Raw genomic sequence first — 26,773 nt, 5'->3', positions numbered from 1 at the left:
CGGCCAGAACTGGACCTAATGGTCAGGGGTCCCTTTACCTTTAAACCAGCAGTAATGCACAATTGCGTACTTAGGAATGTGCAGACTTTGGAACTCTTTCCCACAAGAGGCAGCTATGGCCACGGCCACTAGCGTGGGTAGCTTTAAATTAGACAAGGAGGAGAGGCCTATTGAAGGCTACTGGCCATGGTGGTTATTCTCAGTTGGAGATAGCAGTTGCTGGAAACCACAGGGAGGGAAGATGTTCTTGTGCTCAAATCCTGCTTTTGGGTTTCCCACACACCTCTGGTTGGCCACTATGAGACCAGGATGCTGGACCTGATGGGCCATTGGCCTGATCCAGCAGACTGTTGATATGTGATCCCTGGTGCTTCCAGCGACTTGAGCTCCTAAAAGGAGCGGGGATTCTTTTTGGATCCAAAGTTGCTGGAAGCTGCAAGGACCGAGTCGGCATAAGGCAGCTATGCATGCATTGAATGAAGGAGCCGCACGGTTAACCCCAGGTGGTTCCCCCCGCCTCCTCTTACCTACGGCTACCCAAGAGAGATGCAAACCACAGCCTGATGTACGACGTAGTGTTTTATTGCATGGAGGGAAAGAGCAAGGCTGCTTAAGAGGAGCCGCTGGAAAGGCCACGCAAAGAGGCTTGGGTCCAATCCAGTCTCGGCTGACCTGGTGACCTCGGCTGTGCTGGCAAGGGCTGCCGGGGGCTGTAGTCCAGAACAGCCAGAGGGCACCAGGTTGGCAGAGGCAGTGCCAGTCTCTCTGCAGTGGAACAGAGACGGCTGGTGAACATGCCTGACCTCCTGCAGCTCCAGGAAGGCAAAGGCACATTGGGTGGATTTGGGAAGGCTCAGGCCAAGGGGAGGTGATCCAAAGGGGGCTGGTAGGGGCATGGGCAGTGTGGGAGACGTCGCCCCAGCTGCCACCCTCGGGGCGGTCAATTCTGCCTTGAACGTGCAGGATCCGCGGCTGCCTCTCCCCGACTTCCGCCTCCGCGCTCTACTTCTTCCACTCGTTCTTTTCGTAGTCCCACTTGGAGGAGAAGCCGTCCACAGGGTTGGTGCGCATGTCCAGCATGCGCTTGATTTGCTTGGCCTTCCACTCGTCGGTCAAGGTGTGCGGCTTCGGGGGGAACACTGTCAAGGCAACGGGGGAAGGCCGAGTGAGGTGGGCGACAGAAAGATAATGAGCGGGTCACAGGGAGGGTTCTCCCGCACTGGTTAGGAGACCGTTGATGCCTCCCAAACCCTGTTCCAGGGTGGTCAAGGGGGAGAAAGACAATAAATAGTTTGTTCACTTGGGTGGTGGCGGTGACTGGAAGCTGTGGCCCTCCAGATATGGCTGGACTCCAACTCCCATCAGAACCAGCCAGCATGGCCAACAGTGAGGGATGATGGGAAGTGTAGTCCAGGAACATCTGGAGGGTCTATAGCAGCCTTTCTCAACCTGTGGGTCCCCTGATGTTGTTGAACTACAACTCCCATCATCCCTAGTAAGCAAGGCCAGAGCTCAGGGATGATGGGAGTTGTAGTCCAACAACATCTGGGGACCCACAGGTCCCCACCCCTGGTGTATGGTTGTTACTCCATATGCAAGACCAAAAGGTGGATGGGGGTCCAAACAACACACACACACAAACACACACCCTGTCTTGGGAGCGCAGAATAGAGCACAGCAAAGTTCCTAGTTGGGCTACAACCTGGACCACATCCCTGCTCAGATGTCAGTCCCAGAGAGTTCAAGGGATAAGGATGTGTAGGATGGAAGCTTTAATTGGTAAGTATCCTGTAAGTACCTCTAAAACCTGCAGCTTGTGGGTGCCATCTTAGCCTGTTTTAAGACAAATCCTTTTAAGACCCAGCCACACCTTAACAAAAAGCAAAGCCATTTCATCTGAGGTTTTTAAACAAGATGGCCATCTGTCAGGGATTCTTGCAGGGGGTGGACTAGATGGCTCGTGGAGTCCCTTCCGACTCTACAATTCTGTTAGTATTTGTGCTTTGCAGGACAAGTGTTCAGGTTTAATCAACTGGCTAATGGAGTGAAATGCATGTCTGCTAAGATTTCTTTCAACACAAACAGAGCCCTGCAGCTGGATCAGGTCAAAGGCCCACCTGGTGCAGCAACATCTTTCGCAAAGCAGCTCAGGAGATGCCTATGGGAAGGACTCAAAGATCTCAGCCTTCTCCTCACTTGTGACTCCCAGCAAGAGGCCTGCATCTTCCAATAACGGAGGTGCATAGCCGTCATGGTTAGTAGCTCCATGAATTTGTCTAATCCTCTTTCAAAGTCATCCAACTAGGCGGCCGTCACTATCAGAGTTTTAACTGTGCTGCGTGAAGTCCTTTTATCTGTCCTGCATAGAATCAGAATCCTAGAAGTATAGAATAGGAAGGAACCCCGGGATCATCTAGTCTGACCCCATGCAGGAATATGCCGCTGTCGCATACGAGGATCAAACCTGTGACCTTGGCACTATCAGCACCACCTTCCAGCATTCAGCTCCATGGAATGTCCCCGAGTTCTAGAGTTATGAGAGAGGGAGGAAAAAACCTTTCTCTGGGTGGCGCTGTGGGTTAAACCACAGAGCCTAGGGCTTGCCAATCAGAAGGTCGGCGGTTCGAATCCCCATGATGGGATGAGCTCCCATTGCTCGGTCCCTGCTCCTGCCCACCTAGCAGTTCAAAAGCACATCAAGGTGCAAGTAGATAAATAGGTACCACTCCGGCGGGAAGGTAAATGCCGTTTCCGTGCACTGCTTTGGTTCGCCAGAAGCGGCTTAGTCATGCTAGCCACATGACCCAGAAGCTGTACGCCGGCTCCCTTGGCCAATAAAGGGCGATGAGAGCCACAACCCCAGAGTTGGCCACAACTGGACCTAATGGTCAGGGGTCCCTTTACCTTTACCTATCATGACCCCTTTCACTTGCCTTTTCTCTGAACTAAAAATCAGGTTCCCTCTTGGGAACCACAGGAGGGAAGAGATGCTCTTGTGCCTACAAGAATCTGGTTGGCCACTGAGAACAGGATCCTCGACCAGGTGGGCCACTGGCCTGGTCCAGCAAGCTCCTCTTACGTTCCTACAGGGGAACTGCTCCATCCATTGCCCTTCTCCAGCTCTGCAACATCCTCTTTTTTTGTTTTTTGCCTGCCCTGTGAGAATCCGTGGCAAGTGATTGGGCCCACCCTTAGCTTTCTAGGTGCACTTAAAAAAAAATGCAATTCTGCATCCAAACAAACTGAATTCTGCCTGGGGTGAAGTTCTCTTCTGCAACCTCCAGCACAGCACGCAGAGTGAGAAAGTGGCCGCGCTAATTCCCTCGCCCTTTGCCGCTGGGTTGTGCGCACAAACTGGGCCCCACAGGCCCTGTGGGTTTTATACGCATCAGGCGAGCCCCGTGAAGGGGGACAGCCCAGAGCTGCTGTTGCTGCAAAGGCAGGCAACAGAACTGGCCTTTCTCCTCCTTTCTGAGCCTGCCACCCCCCGCCATTCCACACCCCTCACTTGGCAGATGGGCTGTTATTGCAAATCCAGGAAAACAGCTCCATGGGCATCAGACCAGTGCGAGGAAAACAGCGGCCCCTTTGTTCCTCCCCACCCTGATTTCCAGGAGCGCAGGGCTGACATGGCTGGCTGTGGGTTGTTTACTCCCCAATGGTCCAGGAACATCAGCTGTGGGCAGAGAGGCCTGGCCTGGGGAATGGCTGGGGTGCGCAGCTAGGAGAAGCATGTGCTCCCTCTGCTGGAAAGCATCTTCCAGCAGCAGGAATGCTGCAGAAAGCAAAAAGCTTTTTCAGGGCTGATTTAGGCAGGTCATTTTCCAGCCGTGGGTGCAAGGCTTGAAGCAGGCACCTTCCAAGTTGGTTGCTTTTGTGCCTGTGATGGCCTGGGATTCGGACTCAGATACTGAACCTGAGGGATCCCAGCCTGCACAGGATTCCCCACCTCCAAAACCAGCTGAGCCGGGGCTGGGGCATGAGCCTGAAGGGTCCTCACCTGTGCTGGATCCTCAGCTGCAGGCGTCAGCTGAGTCTGCTCTGGCCCCTGAGGTGATGGAGGACCCATTGCCTGCAGGTGCTCCACTCTCAGCCCCGTCAGAGGAAGCTGAGGTTGCCTCTGGGTCCGGTAACCCTCCAGCCTCTCCTGAGCTGCAGAGGCTCAGGGCAGAGAGGCGGAGGGAACTAAGTTCCCACAGGAGGAGTGCTCACCTCCAGGCCAGGAGAGGCAAGTCACCAGAGGATCGGGGCCACCCTATGCCTCGGGGCAGATAAAAGCCGGCCAGCCCCAGTCCCAAGTTGAGGGAGCAACATTGTTGGTTGCTAGTTCCTGCGTGAACCCTGTCCTGCTTTCGTGCCTGAGCTCCCGACCTGCCCTGGCTCCCTGTTTGCAAGCCTGTTCCTGACTTCACCCGACTCCCTGCCCTGCACCCAGCTCCAGCTACTACGGACTGTCTCCATGTTGCACCTTTGACCCCGGACCGGACTTGGACCTCGCCTCTTGGGTAACCCACGGGACCAGCACAGTGCCTGACATGGGGGCAAAGCGATCTTCTAAATGCTCAGTCCTGTCAGAGGCAGTAGTGAAGCTGAACATTGGAAGAAGATTCCACATGCGTCTGGTGGGCCACTGTGAGAAGAGGATGGTGGACTAGATGGGCCAATTGGCCTGATCCACCAGACCCTCTTCTTATGTTCTTAAGAAATCACAACTCCCCACATCCAGGCTACATTTATGGTAGGTTCGCTTCTGGAAACTCCAGGCGAGCAGGAGAGCTCTGGTTGTCCCGTCTCTCAAAGGATTGTGCAGAGCTGGGAATGGTTCAGAAGAGGGCAGCTCAGATTATCCGTAGAAAGGAAAGCTTGAGGCTTTTTAATTTACGCATCCACCCACTCTCTGACACACTTATATTTAAGTCGGTGGAGGCTGAATGTTCGGTAGAGCAGAATGAAGCCATGAGTCTTGCCTTGGCCAGATGCACTGCTCCACTTCAAGCTGCAGAGGTTGGAACCCTGTTTTCGAATGCTCCGTTATAAATGTAAAATAATCATAATCTGCCTGCACTTGGAAATCCAGCACATCAAGACAGGTTCCAGTGATACGCTGGTTTTCTACTGGTTTTCTTTCCCTGGTGTGCTGCATTTCTGCTTGGTTCAACACCCATGAGCGTTCAGATGTATTATCCTCCACTAGCAATCTGAAGCAGCCCAGTCTAATTGACCCACCTAATTCTGACCTCATTCTGCTTCATGTGTAGATTTGGCCTAAGTGGGGAAATGGCATTTACAGAATCACGGGCAGTGTGAACCAGGAGCGAAGGCTGCCTGCCTCAAGACCTCTTTTCCCAAGCTATTATGTCTTAGCACAGCCTACGTCTGCAGCCGGGCAGTGGGAGCACGACCCAGACGAAATGAAGGGGAAGCATTAAGGCAGCCTGGAAAAATCATCCACCAATAATGGTAAAAAGAAGAAAGGGAGGGGAAGGATTCAAGCAGCCAAATTGGCTGGATTTCCACCGATGCCTCACCTACTGAGACAGATAAATCCAGTCTGGTTCAGACACAGAGGACGAAAGAGGTCCTGTACAAGGAATCTTTGCCTGGGAGGGGAATCTGGGTAGGTGCTGCTCTGAGTGAGATGTCTACCTTGGGCTTCAATTTGGGGAGGGGCTGCGTAGCTCAGTGGTAAAGATGATGCATTGCATGCCAGAGGTCCATGGTTCAATCCTTAGCATCTCCCGTGGGGAAAGCCCTCTGGGGTGGAGAATTTCTGCCAGGCAGAGTAGAATCCCAGAATCAAAGATGGTAGAGTTGGAAGGGACCCCCATGTGTCATCTAGTCTAACCCCCTGCAAACTCTTATTTAGAATCTCTTTAGATCCTGGCCACTGGTCCCATCACCTCCTGGCAACTAGAAGGGGAAGAAATGGAGGCAGTGAGAGATTTTACTTTCTTGGGCTCCATGATCACTGCAGATGGTGACAGCAGCCACGAAATTAAAAGACGCCTGCTTCTTGGGAGAAGGGCAATGACAGGCCTAGACAGCATCTTGAGAAGTAGAGACATCACCTTGCCAACAAAGGTCTGTCTAGTTAAAGCTATGGTTTTCCCAGTAGTGATGTATGGAAGTGAGAGCTGGACCATAAAGAAGGCTGATCGCCGAAGAATGGATGCTTTTGAATTCTGGTGCTGGAGGAGACTCTTGAGAGTCCCATGGACTGCAAGAAGATCAAACCTCTCCATTCTGAAGGAAATCAGCCCTGAGTGCTCCCTGGAAGGACAGATCGTGAAGCTGAGGCTCCAAGACTTTGGCCACCTCATGAGAAGAGAAGACTCCCTGGAAAAGACCCTGATGTTGGGAAAGATGGAGGGCACAAGGAGAAGGGGACGACGGAGGAGGAGATGGTTGGACAGTGTTCTTGAAGCTACCAGCATGAGTTTGACCAAACTGCGGGAGGCAGTGGAAGACAGGAGTGCCTGGCGTGCTCTGGTCCAGGGGGTCACGAAGAGTCGGACACGACTAAATGACTAAACAACAACAACAAAGAGTCCAGCACCTTCCGAGTTAGGCTATTTTTACACAGGAACACAGCCAGCTAGCTTATACTGAGTCTGCCATTGTTCCACCTAGCTCAGTGCTGTCAACTCTGGCTGGCAGCAGCTCTGCAGCATTTCAGGCAGGGGCGTTCGCAGCCCTACCCAGAGATGTTGGGGATTGAACCTGGGACCTTTGGCCTGCAAGGCGGATGTTCAAACTATGGTCCTTCCCTGTGAGAGAGGCTTCCAGCACTCTTGAGTAGATGAGCCCATGATTTGGCTCAGTATACAGTGGCTTTGGAAAGCAAAAAAACCCCTGTATTCAAAGTACTTCCCCCAGCACAGGTAAGGCTCTGTGCTTTCAGCAGTTGTGCGTTGGAGCAAAATTCCACAGGTGAAGCCACCATCTGGCCCAGCAATGTGGCTGTTGGAGGAGGCAGCACCAGTTGTATTTCTGCCCGCCTTGGAAGACTCACAGATGCCCAGGAAAGGGCGGGAGCTCTGTAAACACCACTGGGATTCTCATCCACACCACAGCCACCCATCCTCCTCCTCCTCCTCCTCTTCCCCCTCTTCCCACTTCCCTACCATGGACCCGTTGCCACCAGACAATCAATCCCGTGAATCCGATGAAGAAGAAAATTCCTCCAAGGACCGTCTTCCACTCGCTAGAGGGCCTGTTCATCTCTGCATAGCTCTGGTGGAACTTGAGCCGGTACACTGCAAGGCAAGCGCAGCAGGGTCAGGATCCACGCCGCCCACCTCCCCTGCTCAGGCTCTCTGTGCCTTCACTTGCCTGTCCCTCCAGATGATTGGCAGGGGTGCCCCGGCTGTTCCCTGTCTCCCATGCAGGTGTGATGGGCAGCCAACGATGGCAGCTCCAGGCATGAGCGGAACAGAAAATCCAGAAGTGCAGGGTCCCCTTATTAAACATCACAGCCATGCCCCCTTCTAAGATGATGCAACAATCCTATCATTATGCAATACGGTGGTACCTTGGGTTACAAACCCCTCAGGTTACAAAACACTTCAGGTTACAAACTCCGCTAACCTGGAAGTGGTACCTCGGGTTACAAACTTTGTCCAAGGGTGAGAACGGAACTCGTGCGCCGGCGGGGTGGCGGCAGCAAGAGGCCCCATTAGTGAAAGTGAGCCTCAGGTTAAGAACGGTTTCAGGTTAAGAACAGACCTCCGGAACTAATTAAGTTTGTAACCCGAGGTACCACTGTAATAAGAATTAAGAGATGCAGTGCAAGAATTGAATCAGATCTCTAAGGGATGCCTTTCCAGCTAGATCCGTTTTCTGCAGATGATTTGGAGTGCTCTGATATTTTGGAGCGCCTTAAGGTGTGTTTTCCCTGAAGGTACATTTATACGTAACAGAACTTGCCCTCCATTCTCTTGAAAATGAAGTGCCTTGTCTTTTCAGTGTTCCTAAATGCTTAGCTTTGGAGCAGACAGAACAGCAACTCCTCCGTGTCCTTCCTGCAAACCTTCTCCGGAGTGACCCCAGGAGCCCATCCTCAGTGGCCGACTCATCTCCTTTCCCTCTGATTGGCTCTGAGTAACCTCTCAGGGTGAGAAAACCTATTCTCACTGGCTTCAAAGCTCTCCTTTCACGCTGATGAAAATTCTTCAGCACTTTGGAGCACACGATCTCCAAATTTTTGTTTGCAGTTTTTGCTCGCTTGCACATTTTTGTGAGCAATTGCTCCCGATAAGATGCATTTTGTACGTTAACTTTCATTAATACGCTCACTTTCCCTCAATGGATGCATTTTTATACACGTGGCATGGCTGGAGAACTACAGGTGAAACTCGAAAAATTTGAATATCGTGGAAAAGTCCATTTATTCCAGTAATTCACCTTAAATGGTGAAACTAATAAATGAGATTGACTCATGACATGCAAAGAGAGATATGTTTCTACTGCTCAGAGGTCCAATCTTGCTTGATTTGCAATCCTTGTTTTGCTGATTTCCATGAATATTCTAATTTTATGAAATTGTTAATTTGGGATTTTCACCAGCTGTATGCCATGATCATTGCAATGATAACAAATCAAGGCTTGACATATCTCGCTTTGAATGTGTGAGTCTGTCTCATATATTAGTTTCACCTTTCAAGTTGAATTATGGAAAAAAAGGAAATTTCCCACGATATTCTAATTTTTTGAGTTTCACCTGTATAGTGGGCACCCATCTGTCTCAAGAGACAATGGAGTGTGCCTCCGAGGGTGAAGTCAATTCTGCATAAGCAACACTGGAGTGACCTCCCTGGGGTCTGGAGGTCCTGGGCTGCCCAGACCACAAGACCACCCCCCTCTTGGCCTTGCTGAAGGGGTCCAAAGGAAAGCAGAGAATTGCATTGCAAAATTCAGGTAAGTGTTGCATTGCAAAATTCAGGTAAGTGTGAATTTCCAAGGGTGGCTGTATCTCCCTTTATGGCAGAAAGTGTGATTCACCTTTAAATGGGAGTTAAATTACTCCCACATCCCCAAAGACTGGCAACTTAGGGTGCAGCCTCCATCTTGTCTGTCTAGTGTGCCTTGACCCTACAGAGGCTGCCCACAAAACATTGTCCTGGCCCTGTGGGGATGCCCAGGTTCCTCCAGCCCAGCAGGTCATCCCTGGATGGGCCAGTCTGTTGCTACGTACGGGCCACTTTCTCCTCATTGCTCAGCTGCTTCCAGGATCCTTTCTCTTTCTCCTTGAGGGCCTTCTGGGAAGTGTCCAGCTCCTTGCAGAAGGGGACGTCCGGGAGCGGGTAGCTGCGCTTGTCATAATACATAGGCACTGAGAGATCTTCTTGGGCTGCGACTAGGGAGAAAGAGGAACAGCAGAGAGGAACCTCAGCATGGCTAGGGCACATCCCCACACCAGCCATGAGGGTGGCCACTTATACATTCCCCCCCAAGCTAAAAAGTTGTCATTTTTGCATTAAAATTGCATACACTAATTATAGTGATGCGGGTGGCGCTGTGGTCTAAACCGCTGAGCCTCTTGGGTTTGCCAATCAGAAGGTCGGCAGTTCGAATCCCGGCGACGGAGTGAGTTCCTGTTGCTCTGTCCCAGCTCCTGCCAACCTAGCAGTTTGAAAGCATGCCAGTGCAAGTAGATAAATAGGTACCATGGCAGCGGGAAGGTAAATGGCATTTCCGTGCACTCTGGTTTCCGCCACGGTGTCCCATTGCACCAGAAGCAGTTTAGTCATGCTGGCCACATGACCTGGAAAGCTGTCTGTGGACAAACGCCGGCTCCCTTGGCCTGAAAGCGAGATGAGTGCCACAACCCCATAGTCGCCTTTGACTGGACTTAACCGCCCAGGGGTTCTTTACCTTTACCATTTTTTACACTAATTATATTGGCACCACTGCATTAAAAAATACTGAAAAATTAAAATGTTTTTCATTTCATTTCACTTTTAATTTGTGCACTGTCTTTCTATCATTTAAATAGTACAATATGTCTCACCACAGAATCACAGAATTGTAGAGAGGGATGGGGCCCAGGGATTATCTAGTCCAACCCCCTGCAATACAGGAATCTCGGCTAATAGCAGGGGAGGCTGTGACCAGGTGACTCTTCAACCTGCCCAGTCAGCTGTCCAAGTGCTGCAAACTCTGGGTGGGCAACCCTTGCAAGAGCCCTGCAGGTCCCCCTTCTCATGGGTCTTTATCTTGAAACTGCAATTGTATTGGCAGGGCTTTCACATAGGGGAGAGCTTCAAACTGAGCAAACTTCAAACAACATACTTGCTTAGACAAGCCAAGCCAGATCTTTAGGAAGTTGAGGCAATTTTAATCCGTTTTAGTATTTTAACTTTTGTATGGTTGTACTGTAATTTTTTCTTGCATTAAGGTAAAGGTAAAGGTACCGCTGCCCGTACGGGCCAGTCTTGACAGACTCTGGGGTTGTGCGCCCATCTCACTTAAGAGGCCAGGGGCCAGCGCTGTCCGCAGACACTTCTGGGTCACGTGGCCAGCGTGACGAAGCTACCCTGGCGAGGCAGAGCCGCACACGGAAACACCGTTTACCTTCCCGCTAGTAAGCGGTCCCTATTTATCTACTTGCACCCGGGGGTGCTTTCGAACTGCTAGGTTGGCAGGCACTGGGACTGAGCAACGGGAGCGCACCCCGCCGCGGGGATTCGAACCACCGACCATGCGATCGGCAAGTCCTAGGAGCTGAGGTTTTACCCACAGCGCCACCCGCGTCCTTATCTTTCTTGCATTATCTTTTTGTAAACTGCTTTGAGGGTTGTTGGTTTTTTATAAAACCAATCGATCGGTGTATAAAGTTTCTCAAACAAAATAAACAAAGAACCCAATTGATTTATATTGTGTTTTTACGGCTCCGTTTCTTATGTGTTTTTTTTTATTGTACTGCAATTTTAATTCTATGGAATGAAAATTGCAATACAGAAGCCTGCACTATATATGTAAGAAATAAAAGAAGCAATAAAGGTTACAACTGAAAAGCCTGCTGCATCTAGCCTGGCACATTATTATTGCTACAACAGGCAGAAAAACCAAGACCCTCAGCCACTTTCAAGTGGTCTGTGGGAGCCTCTGAAATAGAGGACCTGTACTCTTGACCAGTGGCGGAGGAATCCTCTCTGGCACCCGGAGCGGGGCGAACCGCCCAGTGACGCATGCATGACATCTGTACAGACTGTGCATGTGCGGCATCCCGTACGGAGTGCGTATGTGCAGTGACCGTACAGGCTGCCGCGCATGCGCACTCCATACGGAATGCCGCACATGTGCACTCCGTATGAGCTGCCACTTGCACAGCGACTGTACGGGCTGTTGCACGAGCAGCATCCTCTACGACGTGCACATGTGCGGCATCCTGTACAGAGTGCACATGCGTGGCAGCCCGTACGGTCACTGTGCAAGAAGCAGCCCATACGGATGCTGTGCAAGCGGTGCCCATACAGACTGCGTGCGCCCTCGGCCGCTCTACAGCCGGGGAGAGGCAGGGGCCATCTTGTCAAACCCCCCCTGAGTGGCACCCTGGGCAGCCCACCCCCTACGTCCCTGCTCTTGACACTCCTTCAAATTAGAGGCTTGTATAACAGTTCGAAAGCTCGTCAAAGTGCAAGTAGATAAATAGGTACCGCTCTGGCAGGAAGGTAAATGGCGTTTCCGTGCGCTGCTCTGGTTTGCCAGAAGCGGCTTAGTCCTGTTGGCCACATGACCCGGAAGCTGTATGCCGGCTCCCTCGGCCAATAAAGCGAGATGAGCGCCGCAACCCCAGAGTCAGTCACGACTGGACCTAATGGTCAGGGGTCCCTTTACCTTTTAAAGCAAGCTACATGGCCAAGCTAGAGACCACCAGCCCCTCTGCAGCTGACTCTGTCTGGGGATTGAACTGGGTTTTATGCAACTCTGAGCCACGTGGTGTGTGTGTGTGTGTGTGTGTGTGAGAGAGAGAGAGAGAGAGAGAGAGAGAGGTGTGTTTTGCCCTTTTCCCTTGTGCCAAACCATCCCTCCAGATGTTTTGCACCATCATCTCCAAGGAACACATCCCACAGTCAAGGTAACCATTTTCTCAGATAAAATGAAACTCAGGGAGGCTTGTAGAAACCCAAGCAAGCCGAATATTACCGTGAAATAAACGGCAGTAAAAACAGCATCGTAGACGTCATCAGAACACAATCCCTACGGCGACAGCAGGCTCAAAACAGGATTGCTTTTAAGCCTTGCGTTCTTCTGTGCCTGGAGTTAAACTGCTCAGAGGGGATTCTGCATTCCCTAGAGGAGAATTCTGTCCATATCACAGGCCATCTGATGGGTGAAGCTTAGCCTGTCTGTGGTGGAGATCAATCTATAGGGGAATAGCTCTGTGCTCAACTGCTCCTGCTCCTCATAAGGCTTGGTTGCCAAAACCCTCTTGGTTGCCCTCCTCTGCACACCTTCCAGCTTGTCAACCTCCTTCTTAGATTGTGATGCCCAGAACTGGACACAGTATTCCAGACAGTGTGGTCTGACCAAGGTAGAATAGAGTAGGACTATTTAAAAAGGCTGCTTCTTGGGAGAAAAGCAATGGCAAACCTAGACAGCATCTTAAAAAGCAGAGACATCACCTTGCCAACAAAGGTCCGTGTAGTTAAAGCCATGGTTTTCCCAGTAGTGATGTATGGAAGTGAGAGCTGGACCATAAAGAAGGCTGATCGCCGAAGAATGGATGAATTATGGTGCTGGCGGAGACTCTTGAGAGTCCCATGGACTGCAAGAAGATCAAACCTCTCCATTCGGAAGGAAATCAGCCCTGTGTGCTCACTGAAAGGACAGATCGTGAAGCTGAGGCTCCAAGACTTTGGCCACCTCATGAGAAGAGAAGACTCCCTGGAAAAGACCCTGATGTTGGGAAAGATTGAGTTGCACAAGGAGAAGGGGACGACAGAGATGGTTGGGCAGTGTTCTTGAAGCGACCAGCATGAGTTTGACCAAACTGTGGGAGGCAGTGGAAGACAGGAGTGCCTGGCGTGCTCTGGTCCAGGGGGTCACGAAGAGTCGGACACGACTAAACAACAAAATGACTTCCCTTGATCTGGACACTTGACCACTGTAGATGCAGCCTAGAATATCATTCACTTTATTTGCTGTTGCATCACGCTGTAGACTCATGTTAAGCTTTTGGTCTACTAAGTTCTCTAGATCCTTTTCACCTGCACCGCTAAACCAGACGTCCCCCAGCCTCTATTTGTGCATCTGATTATTCCTGCAGAACCTTGCAATTCAAACTGCTGATAAGCCACTGTCGGATGACTGGTATTCTAGTGTATTTTTAACTCAACAAACATACCGCCTCAGCTTTGAAATCAGCATTTACTACTGCTGAGTAAATAAATATAACGAGAGCCAGAAGATACACGTTCAGCCTTCTGGGATGTGTAATGATTTTTTTCTGGGGGGGCCTCAGCAGAGATCCTTTTTATGGAAACTGGGGTGTCAAAAGCACGTCCCTAATTTTGTTTGCAAAATGCTGGTGAGTTATATGTGCTACTTGTGGGGAGGTTTTTTTGGGGGCGGGGTGGTGGTGGGATTGCTGCTGCATTTTCAATGTTTTATCTGTTGTCTTTGCAGTTCTTCCAAATATATTATTACCAGTGTAGTTTGCTTCCTTAATTATACTGTGTCAACGCAATGTTACTGTTTTCGCCATTACGGCGATTAGCTCTCAAGTGCAAGTTGTAAGGAGGGAAGATCTCTTGAGGCTGGCTCCTTCTTTTCCGCCTCCTTCTCTGGGTTCAACAAGCTGCAAAGGTTTTGCAACTGGGTCACACTGGGAGACTTAATGCAGTCTTCATAGAATTGTAGAATTGTAGAGTTGCAAGAGACCTCCAAGGATCATCTAGTCTGACCCCCTCCATGCAGGGATCTCAGCTGAAGCATCCATGGAAGATGACCATCCAATCTCTCCTTAGAAACCTTCAATGAAAACGGCCGTTATCATGTTGCCACCCTCTGGACCTCTCATGGAGGAGGCACACGACGAAGGGCCTCCAATGATGATCTGGGTAGGTTCATAACTTAGAATAATAGAATAATAATAGTAATAATAATAATAATAATTTATTATTTATACCCCGCCCATCTGGCTGGGTTTCCCCAGCCACTCCGGGCGGCTTCCAACAGAATATCAAAATACAATAACTTATTAAACATTAAAAGCTTCCCTAAACAGGGCTGCCTTCAGATGTCTTCTAAATGTCAGGTAGTTGTTTATCTCTTTGACATCTGGTGGGAGGGTGTTCCACAGGGCGGGTGCCACCACCGAGAAGGCCCTCTGCCTGGTTCCCTGTAACTTGGCTTCTCGCAGCGAGGGATCTGCCAGAAGGCCCTTGGCACTGGACCTCAGCATCCGGACAGAATGATGGTAAGATTTGGACAGGTCCCTGGGGATCCAACCCCCTCATCCAACCCCCTGCAACGCAGGAATATGCAGCTGTCTCCTATGGGGGTCGAAAGGGACGTCGTTTTGTGGTTTGCCTCAGCCACCAAAATGTCCCAGATTGGCCCTGGGTAGGATCCGCATTCTAGACAGAGCAATGGGAGCTCACTCCTTTGCAGGGGTTCAAACCACCAACCTTCTGATTGGGAAGCCCAAGAGGCTCAGTGGTTTAGACCACAGCACTACCCGCATCCCTACTAGCAACACCCAGGGCTGGGCAACACACTTAAGGTAAAGGTAAAGGGACCCCTGACCATTAGATCCAGTTGTGGCTGACTCTGGGATTGCAGCGCTCATCTCGCTTTATTGGCCGAGGGAGCCAGCGTACAGCTACTGGGTCATGTGGCCAGCAGGACTAAGCCGCTTCTGGCGAACCAGAGCAGCGCACGGAAACGCCGTTTACCTTCCCGCCAGAGCGGTACCTATTTATCTACTTGCACTTTGAGGTGCTTTTGAACTGCTAGGTTGGCAGGAGCAGGGATCGAGCAACGGGAGCTCACTCGGTCGTGGGGATTCAAACCACCAACCTTCCGATCGGCAAGTCCTAGGCTCTGTGGTTTAACCCACAGCTCCACCCACGTCCTTACCTGCACCTTAAAAAGCAGGCAACATCTTCCCCGTACATCTAAAGCAACACGACGGCACTTTCAACAGCCCTGGCTTCCCCCAGGGAATCATGGGAACTGAAGTTTGTTCTGGGTGCTGAGAGCTGTTAGGGTGCCGCTAGAGAACTCAAGCCATCCCCCCCGTCCCCCGTTAGAAGGGAACCACTCGCCCCAAGGACAGCGGGAGCAAGAAATGACAGCAGGAGCATCACTTACCATGCCCGCCATGCCCATGGGCTGCTCGGACACCAGCAGCAGCCAGAACCCTTCTTCCGGTCAGGAGGCCCACCCGCAAGGACGGCAGCGACAGCATCTGCAGGGCCAAGAGATTTATTACAGTAAAAAACAGTGTAAGAAACCGAAGAAAAGGGGGGAGGGGAGTCAAAATATGATGTGGAGGGATTGAAATTTATGTTTTGTGTTTGTTGTAAAATGAAAAGCATAAATAATTTTAACAACAACAACTTTTATTTATACCCCGCCCTCCCCAGCCAGGACGGGGCTCAGGGCGGCTAACACCAGGTATAAAAACAACTGATTGAAATACAACTTGAAAAACAAGATTAAAATGCAACATTAAAATGCAGCCTCATTTCAGTAGGAACTCAAATCAGAAACTTTTTGGGGGATGAAAACGTCAAGGCCTTTTTAAAAACGGAATTTATTACTTATTGATTTATCATATTTTTATCCCACCCTTTTCTCGCTCAAAGTTATGTACATAAGTCAGTGACCAGAGCAATAATCACAGAATCACACGATTTTAGGGTTGGAAGGGAACACCAAGGGTCATCTAGTCCAACCCCCAGCAATGCATCCAGCTGAGATTCCTGCATTGCAGCGGGTTGGACTAGATGGTCCTCGGGTCCCTTTCAACTCTACGATTGTATAATTCTATGATTTTTTACATTCTTATCCCACCTTTTCCTCCAAGGAGCTCCAGATGGTGCACATGGTGCTCCCTTTCCCATTTTATCTTCACGACAACCCTGTGAGGTAGTTTAGGCTGAGAGACACACACACACGCACGCACCCCCGTGCACATTAAATCTATGTTCTGAAGAAATATCTGGAGGGTTTCGGGCAGGGGGCGTTGTCCCGGCTGGAACCGTAAGGGACCTGAGAAGCTACTTGGCTGTTATGTACTGAGTTGAATAGGATCCAAAATGCAGCAGTCTGATTGGTCCTAGAACAATAGGATCCAAAATGCAGCAGTCTGGTCCTAGAACAATAGGATTCAGAATGCAGCAGTCTGATTGGTCCTAGAACAATGCAGCAGTCTGATTGGTCTGCAGGAGCCACCCAATCCAGCTCCAGGTGGAAGTGCATCCGCAACCTGATTGGCCTACAGGAGAATTCCAGAATTAGCCAATCACGTGCAGCCCATTGTGTAAATAATGTATATAAAGCAGATACTTTGGGGGAGCATTCATTCCTCCTCACCACTATGAGCTGAATAAAGAGCATGAAATCCACTCTCAACTCTGAGTATATTTCATCGGCGAATATCTTTTGGGCGCTGGCAGGGCAGAGATATTATTGCAAAGGCTCCAGGGGCAAAGACCCAACTATCTGATAAGAAGAGATGGATGGAAAGAGAAGACATATGGGGGCTGTGAAGGCCCTGATGCTCTGTATGTGAAATTGATATCCTCGGACGGCCAAGAGTTCATAGTTAAAAGAGAGCCTGCACTCACATCAGGAACAATAAAAGCTATGTTGAGTGGTCCAGGACAATTTGCCGAAAATGAAACAAATGAAGTGAATTTCAGAGAGATTCCTTCCCACGTCCTATCCAAAGTATGAATGTATTTCACCTATAAGGTTCGCTACACTAACAGCCCAACAGAGATCCCTGAATTTCCAATTGCACCTGAAATTGCACTGGAACTACTGATGGCCGCAAACCTCTTAGATTGTTAAAGTAAATTATAATAAAAATGTAAACCTTTCTTCCTCCCAATATTTAATGCACGTAGTTCAGGTAGTAACTTTTTCATATGGCAATATTCTGTATGTTTGGTTAAGAAGCGTAAAGGTCACTGACTGCAAAGGCTCACAGTGATGTTGCATAGGAATCATTCATGCTCTGATTTTGTTTGGCTGCTTACATAAGTAACAGACTTCTTACCAGCTGACAAATAAACATGCTAATTTAGTGCGGGGAAGAAAATATATATATATATCTGGAAAGGACTGGTAACCATGTCGTCTGGATACGGTTCATTCTCCAAAACTTTTCAGAGCAAGGACAGGACAGCAAAGCCGAACCTCCATATTCAGGGGGTCTCTACCGCTGGTGACCAGATGCTGGGAATAAATAGCAAGAAAGTAGTAGCCTTTTTGCTCTGCTTGTGAGCTGTCTGGCGACGGCTGGGCTCGGAATGCGGGGCAAGGTGGACTTTCCGGGAATTGCACTTTTTACGCTCCAAAGTCCAGCACTTTGTGACACAGGACCCGGGGGCCCAGGGACATGTGTGGGAAATCTGCCAAGCAGAGCACTCGTGTGGGGTGCACATTATGCCCTGGACAGAGGGACACCCTTCCGACACCCTCCAAGATCTGCCACATGGCAGAAGAAGCTGCTTTCCTAGTGGCCGGTTGGAAAGAGTGTTGTTGTGAATAGAAAGACATAAGAAAGAGGCTCTGCTGGATTGCCCAATAGCCCATCTTGGCTAGTATCTTGCTCTCACAGGGGCTAGCCAAGTGCCTATTATGGGAAACCTGCAAGCAGAACCCAGGCACAAGAACATTTCTTCCTTGTTGCAGTTTCTTTCTCTTTTTTTGGATATAATTTGTTTACAGTGGTACCTCGGGTTAATTACTTAATTCGTCCTGGAGGTCCATACTTAACCTGAAACTATTCTTAACCTGAAGCACCACTTTAGCTAATGGGGTCTCCTGCTGCCGCCGCACGATTTCTGTTGTCATCCTGAAGCAAAGTTCTTAACCTGCGGTACTATTTTTGGGTTAGTGGAGCCTGTAACCTGAAGCGTATGCAACCCGAGGCGTATGTAACCCGAGGTACCACTGTATTATATTTTCTGTTTCACAATTTAAAGTACAGTGGTACCTCGGGTTACATACACTTCAGGTTACAGACTCCGCTAACCCAGAAATAGTACCTCGGGTTAAGAACTTTGCTTCAGGATGACAACAGAAATCGTGCGGCGGCGGCGGCATGGCAGCAGCAGGAGGCCCCATTAGCTAAAGTGGTGCTTCAGGTTAAGAACAGTTTCAGGTTAAGAACAGACCTCCAGAACAAATTAAGTACTTAACCCGAGGTACCACTGTACTCATTTTTACATCCTTAATATAACAATGACTTCCCTTCCTCTCTTTCCACGGTTCATTTTACATATCATAAGTCCCTGCATATTTTACAGAAACTATACTATTCAATATTCCGTTATTGCATCCATCCCCACATCCTGGACCATCACCTTCTAAAGCAACGACTCTATTCCGAACTTAAAAATGGGAAGCGTAATGCTGGTGGTCAACAAAAGAGGTTGAAAAACTGTCTCAAGGCAAATCTTTAAAAATGTAGTATAAACACCGACAACTGGGAAACACTGGCCTGCGAGTGCTCCAGTTGGAGAACAGCCTTTGCCAAAGGTGTCAGGGCTTTGAAGACACTTGAACTCAGGATGCAAGGGAGAAACGTGCTAAGAAGAAGGCACGCTTGGCAAATCCACACTGTGATCAACTCCCACCCAGAAACCAGTGTCTCCACTGTGGAAGGATGTGTGGATCCAGAATTGGCCTCCACAGTCACTTACAGACTCACTGTTACTCGGCTATGAGGGATCGCCAGAGAAGAAGAAGATTGCATCCATCATAACTTATTTATCTTAATGCTGCCGGTTTTCATCTGTACACAGTTATTTCCCATATATTCAATAAATATTTTCCAATCTTCTCTAAGCGTAGAGTATGTTCTTCTTGTTCTCTTATTCTGTATGCTAAGTCTGCAAGCTGAGCATATTCTGTCAGCTTAAGTTGCCACTCTTCTTTGGCTGGGACCTCACTCGTTTTCCATTTTGAGGCTTACAAACCACAGGCTGCAGTAGTGATGATTATGATGATAATGATTATATTTATAATAATATTTATTATTTATTATTTATACCCCACCCATATGAGTGGCATACATAATAACTTTTTTTGACGCCTGGGAATTTCAGTCTGAATTATCCCCAACAAAACAGACTCTGGGCTTTTTTGGAAAGTACTTTTAAACATTTTTTTTCTTCAATTCATTATGGATCATTTCCCAATACAGTGGTACCTCGGGTTACATACGCTTCAGGTTACATACACTTCAGGTTACAGACTCTGCTAACCCAGAAATAGTACCTCGGGTTAAGAACTTTGCTTCAGGATGAGAACAGAAATCGTGCAGCAGCGGCAGTGGGAGGCCCCATTAGCTAAAGTGGTGCTTCAGGTTAAGAACAGTTTCAGGTTAAGAACAGACCTCCGGAACGAATTAAGTACTTAACCCGAGGTACCACTGTACTCTCTTGCCCTTTTACAAATCCACCCCATATGAAAGAGCGTTCCCTCAACCTCTTTGCATCTCCAGCACTTATATGCAGCTTCCAGCAACTGGTATTCAGAAGAATTGTTGCCTCCAGCTGTGGAGCAGAGCAGAGCTGTCATGGCTAGGAGCCTTCGATAGGCCTCTCCTCCTCCATGAATTTTCTAATATTTATGAGCCTCATTCGATCAGGGGACCTTAACCTATCCAGGGCTATGTGCACACCAAGCCTTCAAAGCACATTGCCACTCCATCATCATCATCATCACAATAAATTGTTATTAATATTTATTAAATTTCTTCGTCGCTTTTTTGCCATGGCAGCTCCAAGCGACTTACAATTTCTCATGTGTGCATTAAAACCAGCCTTAAAAAATCTAAAAGGCAATTTTTTTCTGTTTTTATGAACAACATTCAGGGCTGTCTTTAGCATATGCACCGCCAGGGTGCAAAGAACCACCCAGCGCCCCCAAAATTAGTTAATTTCACGTGCATGGCACCGTTGAGAATGACAAGCACCGGTGCGGCACATTTTTGGTAAATGAGCACACAAAATCAAAAGTCCTTTGTGAAACAGTAGGTATACATTTCGGTAATACCTACGTATTTTGTTTTTCTAGCTTGATCAAAATTATTTATTATTTCATCACAGGTAGATAGTTAAGAGCTTAGGCAGCTTCACTAGCGGGCACCTGGTGCCCCCCAGAATTCAGCGCCCAGGTGCTCTGCACCCCTTGCACCCCAGGTAAAGATGGCCTTGAGAACATGACACCATCCCAAGCCAATCCAAAGACAAAAAAGGGTTCCTTTCGCCTGGTGCCTAAAGATATGTAATGATAGCACTAGGTGAGCCTTTGTGGAGAGAGCATTCCACAAGCAGGGAGCCACCACTGAAAAGGCCCCGTTCTCGTGTTGCCCAGCCTCTGGACCTCCTAAGAATCCTTGGTACTATAGTTCACCCCTTAAAGGTAAAGGGACCCCTGACCATTAGGTCCAGTCGCGGACGACTCTGGGGTTGCGGTGCTCATCTCACTTTAGTGGCCGAGGGAGCCAGCGTACAGTTTCCGGGTTATGTGGCCAGCATGACTAAGCCACTTCTGGCGAACCAGAGCAGCGCACGGAAACACCATTTACCTTCCCGCCAGAGCAGTACCTATTTATCTACTTGCACTTTGACGTGCTTTTGAACTGCTAGGTTCGCAGGAGCAGGGACCGAGCAACTGGAGCTCATCCCGTGGCAGGGATTCAAACCGCTGACCTTCTGATCGGCAAGCCCTAGACTCTGTGGTTTAACCCACAATGCACCCCTTACAGAGCTCCAATTCCCAGCCTCTTTTACAAACTAAAGTTCCCAGGATCCTTAGGGGGAAGTAACATGCTTTTGTGCAGCCCTGGATAGGTCAAGCATCCCTAATCCTGCAAGTCACATCACAGCCCTCTTTCCACCCAGCTTCTGTCGACGCCTGGAGGGTGTCAGCTGACTGAGATACAAGCCCTGTCTCCGAAATCAGACAGGCAGTGTGTGGGTGGAAGGGAGAGAGGGTGGCAGAATAAATGGTCCACCCAATGGCAGCTTCCTCTGTGCCAGAGACCTAGAGATCTGGCTATCCTAAACACCTGAAACCGCCTTTCTCTGGCCACACCTGCAGTAGCTGGGCCAGCAGGAGTGAAAGTGGCCTGGCACACACACCCCGGCCCTCCAGCGTCCCAGCAGCCCCTGGTCCTGGCCGGCAGCCACCGAAGAAGGTGGCAGCTGAGGAGGACCCGTCCTGTCTGACCTCTAGCCGCGGAGAAAGGCACCCGAGGCAGAGAGAGGGTTCAGGGTGGCCCTGGCACTGGGCAACAGATACCCCAAATCTCTTGCTGGGCACTGTGGAGAAGGCTTTCTTCTGCCCTGGAGGATTCCAGACAGTTTTTAAAGCAGGGATAGGATCCATCTGTTTGACATTTCAGGGATCCAAGCGGAAATTTGTGGGGGGCACAAGAAGGGGAGTTGCACTGGCATTGCTGGAGGAGAAGAATGGAAGCCAAGCTTTGCCTTGTAACGCCAAACTCTTACAAAGTTACTTTGTTCCTGGAGAAATTCTGGCCTCCTCCATTCAAGGCCCGGAGGAGAGCAAAGAAAGTTTCCAAGGCGAAAGGAAACAAGAGACGCAGTAGGGAAAATGCGTCGAGGGAGCGCAGTGCCCAAACCTTGGGCCCGGCGGGCAGAAATTTGGGGCAGAGGAGGCATTGAGGTGGCAAATCTGCCTCCCCAGAGTCGGATGGCAAGTGGACTTTCCCGTTATGTGCCGGGGAGCCGAGCAGGAAGGCAGTTATCCCAGCCTGGTGGTTCAGAGGTGCCAGCACCTACCTAGCCTAGCCAGGCCGCTGTGCCCCTGGTAGAGCTTGGAGGAGGGCGAGCGGGAGGGTACTCACCGTGGGACAAGCAAGGAGCTGGAGCGGACGAGGTGGGAAATGGAGGCAACAGGCTTTCTCTAAGTGCAACTGCCGGGAGGCTGGCAAGCAGCCAAGGCACAAAACAGCTGCCAAAGACTCTTATTATAGAACAGACCCCGGCGCAGGCAGATGGAGGGATGTACCAGGCCACTGGCTGGCTGGCTGGCCGGCCCCTTCCCCTCTGCAGCCCCCTGGCTCCAGGAGAGGAGGAGGACAACAAGGGGGGCTCCTCATCTGCAGACACCCCCCCCCCAGTATAGAGAATTTGCAAGGGCGGCCTGTTAGGAGGAGCAAGGAGAGCAGAAAGCAGGACTTGGACAGCGGCCAGAGGCCGGCCAGTCACCCCCCCTTCCTGTACACAAACACGGCTGCACACTCCAAGCTAAGAGTCCTTTGCAGCGTTTGGAGAAGGAGGATAAGAGCTGGAGAGAGAGTTTTTTTTCCCCCAGGCTCCATTTCCAAGAGCTGCACTCCCCCTGCTGCTGCCTTGGGATGAGGCGTCATCACCGTTTTTTAACAGTGTCGTGAAATTAAAAAATTAAGGTCTTCTATAAAAGATAAATGTTCATAACTGCATATATGAACCACATGTCTGAAACCCCACAGGAAAAGTCCTGAAACCAAATATTTCTCTGCAAGGTCGAAGGAAAACGGAAAAGCCTCCCCGTTGTCTTTTCCTTCACAAATCCTGTCTTAAGGGTATGTCTGTGTATGAATAGGGTGAGCCTTTGACCTGGCTCAGGAACTGAATATTTGTCATTACAAAAGACGGGCCAGGCTCCCCAGGGTATCCAATCAAGTGAGCATTAACAGGTAACCTGCCAGACAGGAGATAAACAACGCACTCAGATTTCTGCTGTAGACCACCCTTTCTGTGATGAGGTATGGTGTTTGTGGAGGGTGGTCTTGGGTTACACCCCTTCTGTGATGTATGTATGATGTATGGAGGGGTGGTCTAGAGCTCCAGGGCAGGGAATTTAAAATGTCTAAATAAGGGCAGGCACACCTTTGTTCTGGGTCCTCCTCCTTTCCTGCGTGTGAGGCGAGCATCCTGTTGCAACAATTTCAATAAAGATCAGGCTTACAAGCTGCTTTGCTTCTCAATATTCTCTGGTTGGCCTCTGTTATTTTTCTCCGACCGATGGAGAACCTACAAAGGACTCTTGTGTCCCTCATAAAGGAATAAGGGCAGATTTTTGTTTATTACAATCAAATCAATAATTGTTCCAAGGGCTTTATTTATTTGAGACTATCAGAAGAGGCAGGCTGCTGCATCATGCCTGCTTTCATTTGTCATTATGATTTGTGTTTTCGTGTTGTAAGCTGCCCTGTGATCCTTGGATGAAGGGCAGTATAAAAAATTCAATAAAATAAATAGATAAATGAACAAGTCATTGGGTTACCCCGCTGGGTTTTAGTATTCCGGGAGATGGAGTATCAACAACACAGCAGTGATGGAGCCAGATGATGAATTCCCAAAGGTGTGGGGGCCACCACCAAGAAAGCCTTGTTCCCAGTACCTGGTAGGTTCAATTCCGGGCAAGTCCAGGTAGAGCTGGAAAAGAAGAACTCTTTTCGTCAGGCTTTTTCTCAACCTTGCATCCCCAGACATTCTTGAACTACAAATCCCATCATCCCTGACTACTGGTCCTGCTAGCTAGGGGCGATGGGAGTTGGTAGTCTAACAGCATCTGGTGACCAAAGATTGAAAACAGCTGGACTGGAAGGTAAACAAAAGAAGGGATTCAGGAAATGGGAAGGGGGAAATGTTCAAGTCAAGCATTTAGCCCATTGGAACTGATAGGACGGATAGCAAGGAGGTCAACAGCAGGTGGCGCCAGAGGCAATAACAGGCAGGTCCAACAAATTCTGATCCCTGCTGAGTCTTACAAGGGCAACATGGAGATGGAGGAGGAGGAATATGATGGGCAGTGCCACCCCGGGGACAGCCTGTAAGTGAGAAGGCAGGCTGGCAATGGCTGCCGAAGGACATATTTGAGCCTGTTGGGTCACTGCCCCATTTGCCCAAAGAGAGCAAATGTAGTTTGCCCCTCACGATTCCTAGCAGCCCTTAACAAACTCCAGTGCCCCTAATTCTTTGAATTCTGCATCCTATGTGCTTTAAAGGTACAGGAGCTTCCAGATGGCCTGTTTACTGAGCATTCATCTGGATTTGTTTTTCAGGGGGATTACACAGGATTGGCGATTTAATATTCCTTCACTTGGATTTTTTGCAGGGAGATGACGTAGCGGTGGTCTAATGACCATCCGCTTGGAATTGTTTGTGGGGAGGCTAGACAGCGGTGCATCAAAAGCAGCGTTATCACACATTTTCCAGCTAATTTCCCTGTCACCTGTTGCAAAAACACTTTTTTCTGTCCCTTTTCTCCACGTGTCAATGAGAAAGAACCCAGCAGGATCTTGAATCATTGATGGGAGAAGAAGAGAGTGATGCTCGCCCTTCAGCCAGTAAGATGTTCAGAGCACTTTCAAGTCCTGTTTCATTGGATGAATTTCTCGAATATACGGTATGGACAAGGTGCTTGGATGGGTTTGTGAGACTATTTGTGCTCTGGACCTTTGTCCCTCATGGCTGATAAAATCCAGTACGGAGGAGACATCTGTCTGGGCTAGGGAGGTTGTCAATGCCTCTTTACTTGACATTTTTATCCCCAAAAACGCTTTTGATTTGAGTTTCCATTGAAATGAGGCTGTATTTTAATATTTCAATGTTTTAATGTTGTATTTTAATCTTGTTTTTAAGTTGTACTTCAATCAATTTGTTTTTATATCGGGTGTTAGCCACCCTGAGCCCGGTCTTGGCTGGGGAGGGCAGGGTATAAATAAAACTTCTTCTTCTTCTTCTTCTTCTTCTTCTTCTTCTTATTATTATTATTATTAATGAGAGGAGGTGTTTTTTTGCCTCTTTGGCAGAGTGATGAGGCTGCTGCTTATGAAACCACCCCTAAATTCTGAAAACCTACTCAACTACCAGCCAGTTACCAACACCCCTTTGGGGGGCAGAAAGTTATTGAGCAGTAATTTCTACCATTCGCTAGCTTCTTAGAATTATGGGCACTTTTGCACCCCCAAACTATGGTACCCCAAATCTGTAACAATATGATGCATCATGGGCAGGGATGTGGTAAGGCTCTATCAGAGGAACAAGATGGGCCAGCATGGCTTCTCCCCTGGTTTTGCTGAGAGATCAGCTCTGCCAAACCTCTCCTTCCATCACCTGCAGCGGAGAAAGTGAAAGACAGCAGGGCCACTCCATCTGCTCAGCTTGGAGACCAAGAAATTTTCATCCCTCCTGTTTTCCATCCCAGCTGGTGTTTTACAAGAACTTTGTCACTAGGAGCCAGTGCCTGAGTTTGCATTTTTCCTCCTTCCTCCCAGGCCCTTTTCCTTTTGTGCCATGTCTCTGTTAGGAGCTCGTCCTACACTCGAGTAGGATCCTGGCAGAGACACATGCCCGACTGGTATGTTCCCTCCCTCCTGGTCGATCATTTGGGAGCTTCAAAAGCTTTCTTCAGCCTGAACATCACAGCGAACGATGGCAACCGACACCGGCACACTTAGGGATCCACAGATTCTTCGCAGCTTTGTGGAACAGACCTCAGCAACTCAGCATTTTGGCTAATCTACTTTATTTACATATAAACACACATGGAGCACTGCAACATGGCTTCCTCTCTCTCTAGCATCAGACAGCAAAGAGAAAAAGAACAAAGGACAATAGTCCCACTTCACGGAACACAGGAACACAAACATCCTGTTTCCATCACTTCCCACTCTGTGGAATCAAAACATACACCGTCATGTGAAAGACAACAATCCCATGACTGCAGCCATGGAGCAGGAATTCTAACAGTCTCAGCCTGTGGGAAAGGACGGTCTTTGGGTTGTTGTTTTTTCTCTTTACCAGTTGTATGCAAACCTGTATATGGGAACCGTTTCAGAGTGGGATACAATGTTTTAAATAAGCACATGAATAAAATTCGGAGGTTGGGTGGGGAGGTAGAATGCTGTAGCAAGTAGACTCTATCGGTCACCCCAAAATTAGTTGCAGAGAGCAGAAACACCAAGGTGCACTTATTTCACCTGTGCCACCTGCAGTAAAGCCCATCTCTCCCAGATCAGTTTCTACAGCCACAGCAGGCGCTGTGACTCTCCAACGGTTTGACGTTACCCCCAAAGAAGCACTCTCCCATTGCCTGCCAAGACAGACAGATGCCAACAACTGGTTCTAACGTTGTTTTATTTCTGGTGGCTTGAGGAAGAGGTCAGAGAAATCTTATTTATTTCTTCATTAGCATTTCGAAACCACTTGGCATTTAAAAACATCCAAGCCAGATACAAAAGCAACATGCAGAAACAAAAAACAGCATCATAAAAGCAGGTACACAACATGGAAACCAGTAAAAGCAGTCTTATAAAAACATACTTTAAAAAGGAACTTGGTATTAACAGGGCAAAGGTTAAGGGCATTCACGGCACAGGAACAGTGGTGGAAAATGCCAATTTTTCAGGCTACCCCACACTGTGATATTCTGTAGGGCGTGGTACCACAAGTAGAATTTCCCCAGTGGTTTCCAAAAGGCACTGTGGGATTACTGGAGGTGGGTGCGAAGAGGCAAGGGGGCAGGTGGAGGTGAGTGGCTGCCATTTCCTAGCAACAGGTGAGCTAGC

The 26,773-nt window shown here is 49.1% G+C and overlaps 1 protein-coding gene and 1 pseudogene across 1 annotated transcript; one reads left to right on the top strand and one right to left on the bottom strand.

Annotated features, from left to right (window-relative positions):
• Positions 1-561: 561 nt before the first annotated feature.
• On the bottom strand, positions 562-22,360 carry LOC128416655 (cytochrome c oxidase subunit 4 isoform 2, mitochondrial). Its single transcript, XM_053394674.1, has 5 exons — positions 22,061-22,360; positions 15,319-15,415; positions 9,194-9,355; positions 7,125-7,256; positions 562-1,139 (listed from the first exon to the last, which is right to left on the bottom strand). The coding sequence occupies exons 2-5, from the start codon at positions 15,413-15,415 to the stop codon at positions 1,003-1,005; spliced, it is 528 nt and encodes a 175-aa protein (XP_053250649.1). The 5' UTR covers positions 22,061-22,360; the 3' UTR covers positions 562-1,002.
• On the top strand, positions 15,818-17,107 carry LOC128415488 (elongin-C-like; annotated as a pseudogene).
• Positions 22,361-26,773: the final 4,413 nt, after the last annotated feature.

Source organism: Podarcis raffonei, chromosome 6, assembly GCF_027172205.1.
Source record: "Podarcis raffonei isolate rPodRaf1 chromosome 6, rPodRaf1.pri, whole genome shotgun sequence".
In the NCBI taxonomy this organism is placed as follows: Eukaryota; Metazoa; Chordata; class Lepidosauria; order Squamata; family Lacertidae; genus Podarcis; species Podarcis raffonei.
The sequence above is the reverse complement of the archived record's forward strand: the minus strand, read 5'-3'. Positions and strand labels throughout refer to the sequence as shown.